Source organism: Thermobia domestica, chromosome 7, assembly GCF_964235325.1.
Source record: "Thermobia domestica chromosome 7, izTheDome1.hap1.1, whole genome shotgun sequence".
Taxonomy (NCBI): domain Eukaryota; kingdom Metazoa; phylum Arthropoda; class Insecta; order Zygentoma; family Lepismatidae; genus Thermobia; species Thermobia domestica.
In genome coordinates this window covers 148,941,570-148,960,654 of record NC_137460.1, presented here as the reverse complement: position 1 = coordinate 148,960,654, position 19,085 = coordinate 148,941,570, and the positions used below count along the sequence as shown (strand labels likewise).

Genomic DNA, 19,085 nt, shown 5'->3' with positions numbered 1-19,085 from the left:
AGCATTAGGTGCAAAGAATTACGCCTAATCTTTACGCAATGCTAGTGGGGAAATGAAGTATGTATATAAAATTCATGGAATAACATTAAATCACAGAACGATAACATTAATTTTGATAGTTTTTATGATTTAGTGACGGGGAATCGGCCAGTAAACGCAGACAAATAGGCGCTGGCATAGTGACTGACGTACCAAAAAGTGTTACTGTTCCGTACGGCTATAGATCTCATAACTGATTGTCCATATACTCATCTTTTTGGAAATAAAAAAGCAGAGTTTCTATCACATTGTGTCATTTGCAACGATGTTACGTTTTCAAAATCCCTGCACTATTCTCGCCGCAGGTCCGTCACTTTGTTAATCGATTAATCAAAGAAAGAAACATGTTTAATGTTTCCTTTAAAGAAATTGTCTGGTGTTATGGAGCAGTTATACCAAAGTTGGACGTTGATGCAAAAATACGTTTTCTGGAAGGAATCCCAGAAATAAATACTTTTGATATAAGTAAAAATTCGTTACTCATATTAGATGATTTAATGCCAGAAACAAATGATGATGTGGCCAAGTTATTTACAAAGTATTATCATCATAAGAAATTAACCGTAATTATTTATTGTTCAAAATTTAATTCCACAAAGCCGGCATTCTCGAGATATTAGTTTAAATGCACATTATATAGTGGTATTTACAAGTTACAAATTAAATATTTTGCGAGACAAATTATGCCTCGTGAAAGCAAACAACTCGTTCATGTCTTCGAGGAAATTACAGGGAAACCGCAACGCATTTATTGTTTGATCTTACATAACAAACACATGATGCCCTACGACTGAGAACGAATATATTTCCCGGAGAAATAATGAATGTGTACAGTAGTGTTACAAACGCAGGCACACCATTTTATGTTTAGTTGGCACCAAGATGTTGAAGGTAAAACACCATTATAATACGCTCTGCACGCTTGCGAAATGCAAGCCATCCGATTGGAAAGTTATTCTTCAAAACGCACCGGGTGATTTGGTTCGTACCATATCACAAGTAGCGAAATATACTATAAAAGGAAATATCACCATATTATTAATCACCAGAAGCAAAAACTCCGTAGACGTAGACGTGATCTTACGTGCTCTCTCCTCAAAACTTTCTCTTAAAAAGAAAAAGAAATTATTACTACAGAAATGTGGTGCATTACTTCCATTAATTCTCGGGCCACACGTTGGTGCTTTAGCCTCAACAATTTTTAGAACTGTCGGAATTATGTAAAATGCTATTAGTTCCGGAAAATGCACTTCATAGAATACAATCTAATTTAAAGATGCATGAAGCACATCAATCAAAACTAGATAAATATATGACTGATATCTTACAACGTACAGATTTGAATAAAAACAAAAATGGAAATTGTATCAGCAAGTATTACATCAATATTTACATTATAAATCGGGTCCCACACCGGAAAATCCTATTGCCTTACCAATTGTTGACTCAGAAAATGCAAGTAGTCAAACAGATAGCGGTATTATAACTCTTGTTCCCGATATATTACAATCAGTACCAAAAACACTTCGAAGGAAAACGGATTTAACTTAACTCATTAATTCACAGAAAATCTCGGGGGTCAAACAGGTACAGTGACTATCGATGGAAATATCAATCCCGGTTCCAATATTATCGATTTAGTGAATGATGGTGTTCGTACACGGAAATATTCAACACAACCAGTATGATTACAGTCGCTTAAAACGTTATTGGATGATATTAACGTTCCTCGGGAATTTATTAGTTCACGTACACCAGAACCGCCTTCACCTGCTTTTGCAACACCGAAAGTGGCTGGCAGTAAAATTCGAAAACGTCATTCTTCTTCGACTGCAGTATCTCCCGCAATTGCAGCTAACGTATTTCGGTATTGGAAAGAATATAAAATTAAATAAAAATGACAAAATTATCAAAAATCTATTACAAGTATTCAGATCCTGCATCTTTATCCAGTATTAGTATATTAGAACGTAAAACAAAATTATCCCGAGAGAAAATTAAAGAATGGTTAGCATCATAAAATGCATATACACTGCATGCCCCAATATGAAAAACATTTCCACGGAAACAATATTATGTTAGTGGTCCCATGCGATTTGGCGGACATTCAAAATATTGCAAAGTATAATGATGGATATCGCTATATTTTATGTGCAACTGACATTTTTCGCCGTACTTGTATTGCATTCCTGTGAAAACAAAGAAAGAGCCTGAAATAGCTAATGCAATAACTTCAATTTTAAACCAACTGCCATCACTGGTTCACGTTCAAACTGATTTAGGGTCGGAATTTTATAATCGCCATGTAAATAAAGTGTTTAAAGATTTTGGAATCGATCATTATAGTGCACATTCGGAAATGAAATGTGCGTTAGTAAAAAGAGTGTTTCGTAGCATTAAAAGCAAAATATATCGTTATTTTACTACAAAAAATACGTATCGGTACATTGATGTGTTAGATCAAATTGTACACAATTGTAATCATAGTTATCATTCAACTATTAAAATGGCACCCGCAGAAGTAAATGATTCAAATATTAATCAAGTGTGGAATACGCTGTACGGAGACTGTAAATAAAAAGAAATTAACGTGTAAATTTGAAGCAGGAGATTACGTTCGCATTACTAAATATAAACATAAACTTGAAAAAAGTTATTTGCCGAATTGGTCTCGAGAAATATTTCTCTGATAAGTGTATGGAATCAAATCCTGTAACTTATAAATTAAAAGACTGGAATCGTGATGAAATTAAAGGAATATTTTATGCTGAAGAATCACAAAAAATATTTCTACGCTCAAACAAGACCTATTTAGTTGAAAAAGTTCTTCAACGTAAGAAGGGGTGGGTTTTCGTGAAATGGTTAGGCTACCCAGAAAGTATGAATTCGTAGATTCGAGTATCTAGTATTCAGTCCGCATAATGAATTCGTCATTGAAACGCGGATTTTACGTGACGTTACCCTCCAATGCAAGTGGTACTCTTTTTGATAATACATCCTCATTTCGAGTAAAACTTGCACGAGCCATAGATTTAACGGGCGGAGAGTGGGTTGTGGGCTTAACACAAATTAATATACCGTGGTTTTTATAATGTTGGTCCGGGTGAACAAATTACAATCGATACGTTTATTGATGATGAATATATTCGATATCCTGTTAAAGTAACGGAGGGATATTATGCATCCATTAAATCAATCTTAAAACTAATTCCCGAGAAGGTACGTATAATAAAATATAATTATTTTAAGAATCAAGTGTATATTCAACATTCCTTCCGGTCACGTGACCGTTGTATTCTAGACAACAAAAGGTTTACTCTGTCTTACTCTGTACAGTACAAAAGGTACATATACTCTGTCTTATGAATGAAAATTCAAATTTTTATAATTCAGTAGCGTATATAAAAATCAAAATAGGGAACAATCCCTGACACCTCAGGGAAAGTATCCCTGTAACCTTGATTATAATATTCCAACAGAAGTTAACGTATGTGTAGATATTGTTAAACAAGAAGAAATTGGACTTTTACTTCGTAACATTAAAATATTTTACAAGCAGTATGGACATATCAAAAATATTATATTTCATAACCCGCAGTACGTGAAAGTCGAAAAAATATTCTGATACGATAGAAGTAAACGTAAAAGATGAACACGGAATAAACTTACCATTTCGTTTTGGAACTTCGAACTTGACACTTCACTTTAAACGAAAATGATTTGTGAAAGCATTGATGACATCTTCTACATTACACTGGTTTCAAATGCCAGTACAGACGTTTATCCTAAAAATAGCCCAACCCATTTCATTAATAATTTGAAAAATACTGTACGTTTAACAGATACGGATTGGTGTGTCGGATTAAGTGAAATACATATTCCTTTAACATGTCAGAATGTCACCGAAGATGAAAATATTGTTTGGTACAAATTAGAAGGTCATGAAATTATGAAAAGTAAGATTACTCCTGGATATTATACAAACATTGAACACATACTGAAAGAATTAAATAAAGTTCCAGAATTTATACGATTTAACGCTTCCAATATTATTCATGTTACTTCTGAACCAAACTTGAATTCATAACACCTTCACCTACTTTGGCTATACAACTAAGATTTCATGGGGAAGAAAATGATCTCGTAATTCAAAAACAGGGATTTAAACAACCATATTTAGATATTGGATATCCTTTTCAAATTTTTGTGTATACTGATCTTATTGAATATCAAATGGTGGGAGATACGCAAGCTCCTTTACTACGTATTACAACTGTTGGCAATATGAATTACGGGAAAATTCAGACGTTACGATATCAAGATATTCACTATATACCACTTTCTAAATTTTGCAACAGCTCTTAAGGCACCAGGGCCTACCAAGCAGCTTGTTGCACTTGTGCTTTTGGGTTGAAGTTTGGTCAGCACACTGGCTCTCTTCGCCATTAATGATGGCGATCTAAGACGGCAGTTCGCTACTTTATCCTTTCAGGTAGCTCCCCAATTGTTCTCACGATGTCGGGTGGAGGCCGTAATACCAACACCGTTTGATGAGTAACAGTCGTCAACTTCGCTTATCTCACAACAAGCGGTATTCTATTGTGGCTAGGCGTTAGCATTTAAATATTACGATTTAATTTACAGATTGTTTATATCAATCATGCTGGGATTATTATGGTTCGCCAAGCACCAGGAGGAAGAGAAAATCTGTAAGAGATAATTACACGAAAAAAAATCCAAAAGAGAGAGATGGAATAACAAAATAAGCTTTTCAGTGTTTCAAGAAGAAACAGACGTTAATTTAAAATTTCCAAAATTTAATGAACTTTGTGAGCAGTATGTGCTCCTTTCTTTGGAGAAGCCTCATAACATGTGCATTTGTAAGTAAATGTGCACTTTAGTTTTAGTGTTTTATTAGGTTGCAAAACAAAATTATTTCCCTGGAACAGCAGTGAATTATTGACGAAGGTATGTTGTTACGTAGACCATGAACAGTATATGACTGCCATATACCAGAAGTATAAAACTGAAGAGTTCATCCTTCCTTCCAGTTAATGTCACGACTGTTTTATGAAATATTAATATGGAAACAGACGAAAAATATTGAAAAGCCACTGAAGGCACAATCAAGGATGAAATGAACGTTTTCTAGAACACTCTGTGTGTTTAAAATTCATTCTTTCAGTATAGGTTTCACCATTAAAAAAATGCTTAGCTTAATTGTTAGGGTAATTAAGTCTAGGAGGCTCAGGTGGATAGGTATATAGTCAGAATGGAAGAAAGACATAGGCGCAGATGGGAGGACAATATTACATGAATCCATAAGAAATAGGAATACAAAGAGGAAACTGAGTCCAATTGGCTAAGACCAAGAAGTCAATGAAGAGCTGCTTTTATGTGAATGTAGCATTGAATCTCAAGGTTCCATAGGTCGTAGAGTAAATTGCCCAAAAGCAAGAAATTTTTCAACCGATATATCACACTAAACTATACAAAATGATATACTTCAGGTAAATCAGGTGTGCGATTTTGGAGAAAGTTAATTTTTGTGGTGCAAAAATAGTATGACGCTCTTTGTTGATTTGATGTAATTGATAGTTTTATTCTGCTGGAAGAGATTTTATTTACATATTGTTTATATGAATTCAATTTATTTGATTAATCCTAACAGTGACGTTCATGCTACTTAATAATTACTACTACTACTACTACTAATAATAATAATAATAATAACACTTTAAGACGCTTCTGCTCTTACACCATTATCTTCATAATGAAAAACGATTTCGAATAATACATGTGTCAGATTCGGGAAAAATCTCCCGGTTATATATATAATCTTTTTCGATTTGTAAAGCCGCTGTTGGGGCCTCAAGCTCGGTTATTTGCACGAAAGGTACAGTTTGTTTCTTCACCCGAAGTGCAGTATATAAAGGATGTCGCTTTCTGTGTATGGTGGCTCGTGCCATAAATGAGTCATCATCCGCGGGAACCTGTGGAAAACACCTCCGATAACTAAATGCCCAATCAGAACCCTCATTTCAAACAACTCACAGTCGCTTGTCACCTCCACGAAGAGTCTTAGTACCCGGCTATTTGAGGCGATCGCAAAGCGTATTTATTGCTCATGCGTACGCTTGGAATACGCTGACCATGTATTTAAATGTAGATGGCTAATCACAAACACGAAAGCAATAAAAACGCGGAGAAAACGTCAGCTCGAGCGTATTTGGTGCATTTCGGAACAATAGACCGCCTGCTGTTTAAAAGATTTCAAAAGGAAGGGAAAAAAAGGAAAGACATGTTGCCAGCAAAGGGATTGTAGCAAGAAACAGCTGCTTGCAAGATGGTTTGTGCAGAGTATTGGAACTGCTAGTATAGACCTGGACCTGGCAAAAAGACCGGAAACCCTGACTGGCTCACAATATGATTTACAACTCTAGTGAAAGTAAAATTACTGAACAGCCACCTTGGCCGCGTTCGCTACAGGGGGTAACGCTTTCTCAAATAGCCTAAGTCTTAGTTGCCACAGTTGCAAACGCTTTCCTTTCAGCTAGTGATTAGAAGATTGCTATTTAACATAGTGGGTGCTAATACATTGTAACCACGCAAATGCGGTCAAAAAGAGGGATGGAAGGAGGAAAGGATACCGTTGTAAAATTCAGCATGGGAACTTTACAAAGACACTTACCGAACTGCACTCTTATGAGTGAACACACTATAACCCGAAATATTCTAGACGCCCTACGGTACATATTTTCCAAATTTCATTCGCATACGGTTAGTACGTACATGTTCTCCATGTCCGTGATCTTATGTGCAAGGACAGCCGCATAACCCAAAGGCGGCTGTTATTAAAGGCATGTAAATACCACAGAGGTGTCCTTTCAGTTTGCTTAGGGGTGGGAACAAGGACCTCAGATACAAGTATAATTTCACGTTATAATGTATGTATATATATATAATGTATGTATATATATTTATTGACTCCCTTGAAGGCAAAATGACGCCCCTGAAATATCAGTGAAACAGTAACACTGTTTCCTGTATATGTGGTGTGGCGAAGATTTGCAAAATAGAAGAAAAGAAGTGGAATTAAATTTCGACCACTTACACACGCGCACCCGACTTAGTTTAACACATACATTCATATAAATGCATGAGAGAGAGAAAGCTTTGTCACGCGCAAGACGTAAACAGTGTTTTAACAAGGATACGCTATGGAGGAACTCATTCATAGGAAAATGGCTGCCGCTTCCTCCAATTACACTGCACTGGAACTGTCCAAAAAAAAAAAAAAAAGAAAAAAAAGAAAATGCGACAGAGGAAAAACAATATATAACAGCCATGAAAATGACAAAATGCACGAGAAAACTAGAAGCGCAGAGATACATTTACAAAAAAAAAGACACTATTACTCGGATTTAGCTTTTCTGCTCTTCCCAACCACTCCACATCAAAACAGTGTTCTCTTGTTTTTCCTAGCTATTCTATTATTGTCGCCCATTCCCCCCTCCCAAACCACCGAGCATAGCCTGAAAATGAATATGGCAGTACTTTTATTTCTTGAATAAATTCTGCTTTTTTCTAGATACATATAAGCATACACACATTTACAATAAATGCAAATATGAACATTTTTCACATAAAGAAATAAAATACGGGCACTGAAAATATGGAAAAATGAAAACGTCATCCGGTAATAGAAGAATGCAGAACGTTTAGCATCCACTTCAAGTACTACAAAAATTTGCTCTAAATTAGTTATATATATATATATATATATATATATATATATATATATATATATATATATATATATATATATATATATATATATATATATATAAATGCACAAGGTACGTGTGGATGTACAAAGTTTTTCGGCTGGTAGCGTTAAGATCATTTCGTGTGAACCGATATCGATTTTGTTACTGAAATGTAATCAATCTAACTTGCTGAATATTACGAATGATGTTAATTTAAAAATAGTTTGTAAAAAAAATGCATTAACTTTAGAAAATTGACCAAATGTGCTCTTTGCCATGTTTACTTTAGCCAATATTTCATTATGTTTATTAAAATTGCTTACTTCAGCTCCTTTAAAGTTTCTTTCATAACTCTTACTGAACCAAGACGCTTGTCACCAGTGTTTCCCAACCTTTTTTTTAAAAAAAATTAATGACTAGCTGAACCTGTGCTCTCTACGCAGCGCATCGTTCACATATAAACATGAATATCCTTGTCATTCCTTACAACATTTGTACATGTCCCTTTACATATACAGGCGAAGGATGTCTTGATTAAAAAAAAATAATCGGCAAGGGGTATCATGAAGGGGAGATTTTTTTTCGATTATGTTTCTAATATCTTGCACCGTTTGCAAGATTTGAGCCAACTTTAGTTTCAAATTCATGTAGGATAAGTTTGGATGAATCCGGACGCTAAACAAAATAGCCAATACTTCGTCATATTATTTAATGATATGTTGGTATGCATGTACAACTGAAATAGTTTTCCTGGAATGGCATGTTTAGAAATAAAAAAAATAGTTATCTGAAAGTTGACGAAATCTTTGATTTGCAAATTTGGAAGGGTGAATCCGGACAGTAGGTTGGTAGTGGTAGGTGAATCCGGACACTGAACTTTACAGGAAGATATGTACATGGTAGGTATATTCTAGCTTACTACCTTACTACACTAACATTCTAACATGGTAAGTACAGAATATAAATACAGTACAAATTACAAACATAGCAATTTCTATACTAATTTCTTTACTTTTGAAATTGTAAGCTAAATGCACAGTAGTGTAACTACCACTATAGCGTTTAATCATTAAACATAGTAATCATATTTGTTTCCAATAGAACTACATTGTACTGCTATTTTTTGCAAGTAACAACTAGATTATTAGTAAAATGTATAGTATGTGTGTACTGAGACTAGCATTTATTTTATTTATTTATTTATTTCTGCGTTAATGACGTCTGCCAGTTGAGACACATCATCCACAGATAAAATGCAGTTCCTTATCACCTGCCACACATCTTTCATGGAACCAGGTCTTACACACAGTACAACACACCCAGGAATCGTATTTGCTTCATGATGGTGCATAATAATTCTTCCCACAAAATCCACAGTTGTTTTCATCCAAACCTTCGAGTGTGTTTGAGGAAACAGTTTGAAACAAACTGCAATTCGTGACACTTAATCTTTTAGCAACACCTGGCCTTTGGGATATGGGTTTGGAAGAAGCAACAGCAGGAAAAGATATGAACTCTTTAGCTTCGAACTCTGAAGGCGATTGAGACATGTTTGAGGATGAGTCTGATGACACAGAAGAGGAATTGTTTACAGCTACTGGTGGATCATGTTCATTCGACAAAAGAAATTTGTTCCCGAACTTCTTGCACATCAAAAGGGAATATACCAGGTGATGTAGCTATTCAGAAGCGTAGAATTTTTGAGCACCTTATGATTAGCATTTTGTAATTTAGTTGTGTTTGTAGATCCTAAGATAATTTTATAGCTTTTTCTGGTGATTCTTCGGAGTCAATTTATGGCAAAAATGAGTAGACGCTAGATATAAGCAATAGACCTCACGTACTATTTCACACTCATGAACGTGAAAAGCGAGAGAGGAGAGAGTGTTTTGAATCCTCTTAGTTCAGTAATCACATTTCCGGATTCAGCTTAACGTAATCCGAAAGCACCCTTCCCTAAACATCCGGATTCGCCCGTTTTGAGCACTGTACACTTGAGCACGCGTTGAGCAGGCACTCTCAAAGTAATAGAATTCTTCCAATATGCAACGAGTAAAGCAGGGTCTTCGCTTCGATATATGTCTTACTTAACCATTTGCTGACAACCACATCTGTGTAAAACCTTAACATATTCCACTAAAAAGTTACATCAGGTCAAAAAAACGTGCATGAACTTTCCTGTTTCTTCTTCTTTCCCCCCACTGTCAAAACTACGTATAACTCTCTTTATACTTCCTACTCAGCACTGAACTATAGGAAGGTACGGCGCTTCAAATAGGTATCACAAGTCTCCACATTACACATGAGAAAAACAGTATTATCGTAAGCTTATGATGTCCGGATTTAGCGACTGTCCGGAATCACCCAAACTTACTATATGATCAGTGTTTTCTTTCTTCTTGCATGCAGCATGTAATAAGCAAATATATTACACGCACAAGTAATTGTAATGTCAGTGATATATGGTGTTCATTGAGCAAAACACTCCAAACTATAAAGATTCATCTTAGACTGGAGAAATGGTTATCCTTCGTTTTTCATTATCATTTGGCCATGAAACAAATGCCCGGAGAATTATATTAACCCCTGTTGTATGAACATATATTTACTGTTATTTTTTTTCTTTTCTTTTTCTTATTTTGTTTATCACCTTCGATGCACCTCCCCTCTTAGCAGTACTTACCTGGAATGTCACTGTATATAGTGTATATAAAGGTTCGGGGTTCGATTATAAGTTAGTGTATTTTATAATTGTTATATTATTTTTGAAGTCAATGTTAATATTGTATAAAAGACGAATCTTTATTCTTTAAGCTATTGATAATGTGCCAGCCAAGAACAGGATGTAGGGTCACTGAAGGGTCACACATATGTGATGATAGTGTATGTACTTTCAAAATACTCTCTTTTGTAATGGTTTCTTTTTCAAGGAAGTATGATAATGTACGCGCGTGTACATCACGCAGTGAGAGCATGGATTACTAAGTCCAGTTTCAAAGTATGTATGATAGGTCTCCACGTGCGTCCACGTGTCGACCTAAACTCATGTGATGATTCGATCTTTGTGCTTACGATAGTTTTATATACTAGTTGCTATACAAGGCTCGGCACATTCCGGGAAAGCACGTCGATATTGCTATTAAACTCTTTGCGGTCTGTATCTAGGATTACTGTATCTAGGATTATTATATCTTGGATTATAACAAGTATCTTGATTCGTCACAGTAATTTGTTTTATAACATCTTGTATTTTAGTCTACTTAATACATCGTATATTCTAGTATATCTTCGAATTTTGTGATTCTATTTTATATCTAAGGTGGAACTTTAATAATTTTGCTAAAAGAACATTCAGTGGCATTTGTAATCGTTTGTAGTGGAACTTGTAACTTTTATTTTTCTTATTAACTTCAATAAACTTATCACGCCTACCAAAGAGAGATCCTATTTTATTTGAAGAAAAAGAAGAACCTGCGCGAGACGCAAACGTCAATCATACAACAGGAAAATAAAGTGGTGGCAGCTGGGCAGGATCTCAACCGACGTACTCGAAGTTCGATTCCAGTGCACGTTCCACAGTTACCAAGTTGAACATTCATCATTGTAGTCAGAGTTCGTTCTTCGACACGAAGCTGATACGTTTTAAAATATCGTTACGTCCAGATACAGACTGCACTTCGTCGACAACACCTTTTTTACTGTGAGTGCAAGAAGCTTGCCTGTACAAGGTGTAGCGGATACCTCGGCGTACACAACCAACGTTCCAGTGTTCCAGTGTTATTGCATCCAGTTCCAGAGATCCAGTGAGCAGTACCATTCTCAAGTGTGGCTGGTCCCAGTTGAGCAACATTCCAAGCCGAGATCTTGTGGAAATCCAGAGGCCTCATCTTTAAACCAACATCAGGAAAGTACCAGGATCGACGCCAGCAGCACCCCCCATCACAGGAAATTCAAGGTTGGTTACAATTTTCATTGCTTGTTTGAACTTCCAAAATTTGAAAGTGTTACACCTGGAGATAGAAAAGATTTGTTCTTTGGTCACCGCGGTTGTTGTTTACTTGTGAAGTGAATAACGTAAAATCAAGACAAGAACAGTCTAGGATAGAAGGCTTTAGTATTCACCGTTCCTCTAGGGAAGGATTAAAATATTTCATTCGTTTAATCTTGGGAATACTTAGCAAAACAGGTGTAAGAAAGGTATTGTCGCTAACAAAATTTTTGTAAATTTAAATTGTATAGTTTAACGTAAGTACTAATTGCCAATGGCTACCAGCGGTAGTGCTGATTCTTCTGATACAGGAGTATTGCAGTGTTTCGGAAGCACTAAAGTTAATTTCGGTACCATTTTCGGGAAGAAGAGAAGCATTAGAAGAATTTCTGTCTAATGTAGATGCTGCTTTTGAATTGGTTGACCCGGCTAAACATACTACCCTTTTGAAATTTGTTAAAGCAAAAATAACTGGGGATGCTAGATCTAAATTATTAGTTAGAAAAACCACTACTACGTGGGAAGCTGTTAAACAAATATTAATAGAAAATTATTCCATTAGACGAACTATTGATTTTTATGCTTGCCAGCTTTTTAGTGCTAGACAAACCAAATCTGATTCAATTGCATCATGGGCAAGTAAAGTAGACACTCTTCAAAGTCAATTACGCGAAGGCGTTGCTCGTGTTATAGATGCATCTAAATTGCCAGGAGCCATAGCACTTGTTGAAATTTTAGCTAAAGCAAGTTTTATTCAGGGGCTAACAAATGACAGAATTCAGATGATTGTAAGATCCAAAAGCGATGATGATACATCCTTAGGATATATTATCGAACTCGCTCTAGAAGAAGAAACACAGATCACTTCCCACACTTCTCTCCCCTTTCCAAATGTAAATAGTAAGAAAGCTCAAAAGAAAGAATTAGTATGTTACCTATGCCATAAGCCTGGTCACACCAAAGCTCAATGCAAATTACAGAAAAGAAAGGAAAGAGGAAATTCTTCTAATCAGTTTATGAAAACGGTACACGTTTGTGAAATTTGTCCTGAGATCGCCGCGAGAGGCACAGGATGTGTTAATGGTAATTCTCCTGAGATCGCCGCGAGAGGCACAGGAGGGGTTAATTGTAATTTTTCCGAGAGCGCCGCGCGAGGCACGGAAGGTTATAGCAATTGTTTGCATGTTGCTAGTAAGGTAAATACTAGTAGGGTAAATACTAGTGGAAATGAGAGAATTTGTGATAAAGAACAAAGTTCTCTGCATTTTAATGAAGTAAAAGCCTGCAGTAGTCAGATGTGCTCAAGTTGTAATGGTCAGGGAAACCGCAAATGGATGTAAATGAGCAACCTGTTTGCATCTCAGATAACACGAAGGGTTGCATAGTAACAAATCAAGAAGAAGGTACTATTACGGCATTCATTAAAGAATTGCATGTTGATGCAACTTTTCTCTTAGATACAGGCAGTGACTTAAGTCTTTGGCAAATCCATGCACTTCCATGCAGTTTTAGAAAGAATATTGATACAACACAAACTGTGACATTGAAAGGATTAAACAATGTTAAAACTAGGTCACTAGGTACTATTTATCTAACGTTAGTGATAAAAGGAGTAGAATTCTCACATAAATTTCATGTTATTTCTGAAGGATGCTTATCAGAAGGCAGACACATTCTTGGTCGTGATTTTTTGAAACAAAAAAATTGTTTGTTAGAATTCCATCCTCCCCCTCCTCCTCCCTTGTCAACACATGCATGCCAGAAACTTGACCTTAAGGGCAGCGATAAGCTTATACTACCGTTGACATATAGTATTCCAGCTCGATGCGAGAAGTTAGTTTTTGTTCCCACAAACAGCACAGGAATTGGAATTGTAGAAAAACGAGAGATTAAACCGGGTGTTTTTCTTTCTTCTTGTTTGACAGTAGCGAAAGAAAATAAATGTATAGCTAGTGTGTTAAATGTGAATTCTTCAGTAGAGAATATAACTTTAGATCCGATAGACTTAGAGAAATTAGAAGAAAACCATGTTTTAAATATTCAGTGCGAAAAAGACAGGGTCCCACAAAAGTCAAATTCAGAAAGTTTAACTGAACGTTTAAAATTACTTCATAAGCTTTTAAGGCTAGGTCATTTACCACCCAAAGAAAAAGAAAGTATACTTGAACTTTGTGATGAATTCAATGATGTTTTCTTTCTACCAGGAGACAAACTAACTGCTACAAATGTTCTTGAACATGAAATTATTATTGATCCTAAACATGTAGGCAAAATTGTTAACAAAAAGAATTACCGAGTGCCAGAATGTCATAAGGAAGAATTAAATAGACAAATAGAAGAGTTGTTAAAACAAGATATTATAGAAGTTTCAACTTCTCCTTGGAACAGTTCTATTTTCCTTATTCCAAAGAAACTCGATGCATCAGGAAAACAGAAATATAGACTAATAGTCGATTATCGATCTGTCAATGATTTATGTGTCCATTCGTCCTTTCCGTTACCTAACATAGACGACATTTTGAGTAATTTAGCCAATGCGCGTTACTTTTCCAGTTTAGATCTCCATAGTGGGTACCATCAATGCTATATTAGGGAAAAGGATAGACCTATAACTGCGTTCAGTACACCTGAAAATCATTATCAATTCAAGCGACTTGCTTTCGGTCTGGCGACAGCACCGGCCACTTTTCAAAGATTGATGAATACAGTGTTAGCAGGGCTGACAGGTACGAGTTGTTTCATCTACCTGGATGATTTAGTGGTCTTCTCTAGTTCTTTAGAAGAGCATAATAGTAGATTACGTGAGATTTTGCAAAGATTTCGCAAAAGCAACCTGCAGTTAAGTGTAGATAAGACTGAATTTTTGAAGCCAGAATTAACATACTTAGGACATGTCATTACACCTAACGGAGTAAAACCAGATCCAAGATTAGTGGAGAAAGTTCAGAACTTTCCTGTTCCTCAGAATAAGAAACAAATTAAGGGATTTCTAGGACTTACTGGATATTATAGGAAATTTCTAAAAGACTACAGTAAAATTGCTTTACCCTTAACGTCCTTATTAAAAGAAAACGTCTAGTTTTCTTGGGGAGTCAAACAACAAGTTGCATTTGATTCTCTTAAAGAGAAATTGACAACTCCTCCAATTTTGCAGTATCCTGATTTTAAAAAGTCTTTTATAATCACATCGGATGCTTCGGCATTTGCCTGCGGAGCTATTCTCTCACATAGTGAAATAAACAAAGATCTTCCAATTGCATATGCTAGTAGAGTTTTCAATAAAGCAGAGAGATCGTATTCAGCCACAGAACGGGAACTGGCGGCTCTAGTGTGGGCTAGCAAAGTTTTTAGACCATACATTTACGGAACAAAAGTAACTTTTGTCACAGATTGCAAGCCACTAACGTGAGTTTTTAGAGTACAAAATCCGACATCTAGACTTTTAAAATGGAGAATACTTTTAGAGGAATATCAATACGAAATTGTGTATAAGAAAGGAAGCTTAAATACAAATTCTGACGCCTTGTCACGAATGTATTCTTTAGATGTTATTGAAGAAGAAGATAGGGTATCAAATTATGATTCACAACAGAAAGAAAAAGCTGAAGCTTTAGACTTAGAAACGAAAAACAAAATTTTAGAAGAGTTTCATACTCAAATTCTAGGTGGACATATAGGAATGAATAGGTGTTATGAAAAGATTAGAAAGTACCTTTCTTTAAATAATATTGACATTAAAGAATGGCCAAAAATGAAGGAAGATGTTGAAGATTACATAAAAGGGTGTGAAATATGTCAAAAGAATAGGAACACACAACAAAAGGTAAAAATGAAGATGGTAATAACTGACACGCCCAGTACAGTTTTTGAAAAGGTCTCGTTAGATTTAGTCGGGCCTCTTCCAGAAACTTTAGAACACAGAAACAAATATTTATTGACTGTACAAGATAACCTTTCAAAATTTGTTATTGCAATTCCCATCCCTTCTCAAGATGCTGATACAATCAGCAAAGCCTTTGTCGAGAATGTAGTGCTAAAATTTGGCATTCCACATAGTATATTGTCTGATTGCGGAAGTAATTTCTTAAGCGATGTCTTCACGCGTATTTGTAAATTGTTACAAATAGAAAAACTGCATACTACCCCATACCATCCGGCATCGAATGGTGGTATAGAAAAATTCCATCAGTCTTTAAAATTTTTCTTGCGATGTTATGTGGCAGAAAATCAGAATAATTGGGACGAATTAGCATCATATGCTACTTTCTGTTATAATACCACTCCTCATAGTTCCACTCAATACACTCCCTTCGAACTGTTATTCGGGAAACCTGTAAATGTACCAGGTGTATTACAAAGAAAACCCTCTGAAGTTGTATACAATTACGATGACTATGTAAAACAGTTGAAACACAAATTGCAGGAGATGCACGGATTAGCTAGAGCAAACCTCATTGACAAAAAGGAGAAAAGTAAAGAATATTATGACAGAAACGAAAACGAATGCATTTTTCAGAAAGGAGATAAAGTGTTATTATATGATGAGTCAGTCCGCCGCGGCAGATCAAAGAAACTTGACAGTCTGTGGCGCGGACCATACGATATAATTCGAACAAAAGGTGTAAATTGTACCTTAAAGGTTGACAAACAAGAGATGACTGTGCGTGCCAATAGATTAAACATGTATTATTAAGTAACTCAAATTCTTCATGTAAAAAAAAAGTAAGGAAAGTAAAATAACGTTTCTATATTTACAGGATTGTTCAAAATGATAGGACTTAAAGCTATTCTACTGGTTTCTCTTATATGTAGTAGTCTAGAGCTTGGAGCACGCATAAAGAAATTTGAAAATACGGCAGGTATTTATTATGACTCTTTAGGAGAGGTTCAGTTATATAATACTTACTGGCAATTGGTCTCTTACGTTAACTTAACTAAGCTAGATATAAGCTTTCGTAATTTGGAAACTTACGTAGATAGGACACAAAACCTGTGTAGACACTCAGTGGTGAAATCAAATAAAACAAGTTGTGCTACAGTGTTCGTAAATCAAGTTTTGACTAAGGTATCTGATATCAAAGAAGTTAAGGAAATAATAAAAGAAGTAACAAAAATTTCTTCGCAAGAAAGTAGAAGAAAACGAGGGTTAATAGATGGTATTGGTCACCTTGCTAAATTTCTATTTGGCACCTTAGACGATGAAGATGCCAATTATTACACTCAAAAAATCAATAAACTAGAAAAAGAACAATTAGAATTCTTGAAATTGAGTAAAGAGCAGATGACTATTGTTAAATCTACCCTACAAGGTATTAATAACACTCTTCACACAGTAGAGACTAACGAAAATATTTTGAGTCAAGGTTTAGAGCATATAAGTAAAGAGATATCAAAAAGAGAGAGACATTTAAATGAAGCATTTTTGGATTTAAATTTAAAGTATACAATAAATGAACATATCGCAAAAGTTGAAAGGTATTTAAGAGATTTAAAGGATCAGTATGAAATTGTTTTGCAAGCAATTTTAAATGCACAGAAAGGTGTATTACAGCCTCACATAATCACTCCTTATCAAATAATCCAACATTGGAAGGCTAGTCAAAGTGACCTCCATAGTGCGTTATCTTTACCAATTGGGACAAGTACTAGGAATAGTTACTTGTTATTGAAAATAATTAATTTAGATTTGTTTATCAATAATGGAATATTAGCCTATGTAATTCGTCTCCCTTTGACAGATTCCATTCGTTATCTAGTATATAAGTTAACTCCCTTCCCCACTAAAATAAAGAATACAACAAACAAATTTGTTTTTATTCAACCTGAAAAACCTTACCTTTTAGTTGATTCAATTAAGCAATATTACGCAAAAATGACTGAAATTGAGTTCAATAAATGTAAGATTCTTAAACAAGATTGGTTTTTGTGTAAACAAACGTTTCCTATCTTGTCTAGCCATATAAATCAAGAGTGCGAAATGAAATTATTACAATATGTTCATTATGTTCCCATGGATTGTAATAAACATGTGATACAAATTGATCATTGTATATTCGTAACCTTAAATAATAATGAGTGGATTTTTGCTGCTCCACAGGAAGAGAAAATGACAATATTATGTAATGGATTTGAACCTTATGATTTAATTTTAACAAATTCAGGTATTATTCATCTAGATAATAATTGTAAAGCTTATGGTTTGAAGGCGATTCTCCAAACACAAATGTGGTTTGAAACCAATGTTACAGGTAAAGACTTTACTCCGAAATTAAATCTTACTGATAATTGTTGTGAAATATTAAATTCTCATATATACCTGGAAGATATGCAAATTAACCTACCTATTCAGCATGTAATTAATTCGGTTAGTGACTTAAAGGTAGCAAGCCATAAAATTCAGGAAGTAGAAAAGAAAATAGATGATGAACAATGGAAACTACTTCATTCTGAAAAGGTAACTCATCTCTCTTGGTTTTCATATTTTGGTACAGTTCTGATAGCTCTAATATTAATATTTTGTTGTTGTTACCGATGTAAATGTTTTCGCTTTTTCAAAAGGTATTTTGATGATGATAGCTGTTGTAAACAAATATGTATTAAACCTTTTATTATTACCAAAATAAATCAAAAACAAGATACCACTGAGCCTGTAGTCATGTCAAGAATTGCTGAGCAAGTTACTGAGATTACAGATGAGTTACAGGTAGCTGTTCCCCCTAAGAAAAGTCCTAATCTACGTAAGGAAAGGTAAAAAAAAATCTTTTTAATGTTTCATATCAGACTGTGAATTTTCAGTATCCAAATTCGCAACCAAATTCGCAATTTGATATGAAAATTCAAAAAAGGAGGGAGGTGTTGTATGAACATATATTTACTGTTATTTTTTTTCTTTTCTTTTTCTTATTTTGTTTATCACCTTCGATGCACCTCCCCTCTTAGCAGTACTTACCTGGAATGTCACTGTATATAGTGTATATAAAGGTTCGGGGTTCGATTATAAGTTAGTGTATTTTATAATTGTTATATTATTTTTGAAGTCAATGTTAATATTGTATAAAAGACGAATCTTTATTCTTTAAGCTATTGATAATGTGCCAGCCAAGAACAGGATGTAGGGTCACTGAAGGGTCACACATATGTGATGATAGTGTATGTACTTTCAAAATACTCTCTTTTGTAATGGTTTCTTTTTCAAGGAAGTATGATAATGTACGCGCGTGTACATCACGCAGTGAGAGCATGGATTACTAAGTCCAGTTTCAAAGTATGTATGATAGGTCTCCACGTGC

General features: G+C 35.0%; 2 protein-coding genes across 6 annotated transcripts in view; one reads left to right on the top strand and one right to left on the bottom strand.

The window, feature by feature from the left end:
* The window catches only part of LOC145690481 (beta-1,3-galactosyltransferase 5-like), a 283,017-nt gene that overhangs the window by 196,485 nt on the left and 67,447 nt on the right, over positions 1-19,085 (bottom strand). The window lies entirely within an intron of this gene.
* LOC145690478 (uncharacterized) lies at positions 11,610-19,080 on the top strand. The gene is made up of 2 exons (XM_081765393.1): positions 11,610-11,763; positions 16,554-19,080. Exon 2 carries the CDS (start codon positions 16,565-16,567, stop codon positions 18,545-18,547), a length of 1,983 nt encoding a protein of 660 aa, XP_081621519.1. The 5' UTR covers positions 11,610-11,763; positions 16,554-16,564; the 3' UTR covers positions 18,548-19,080.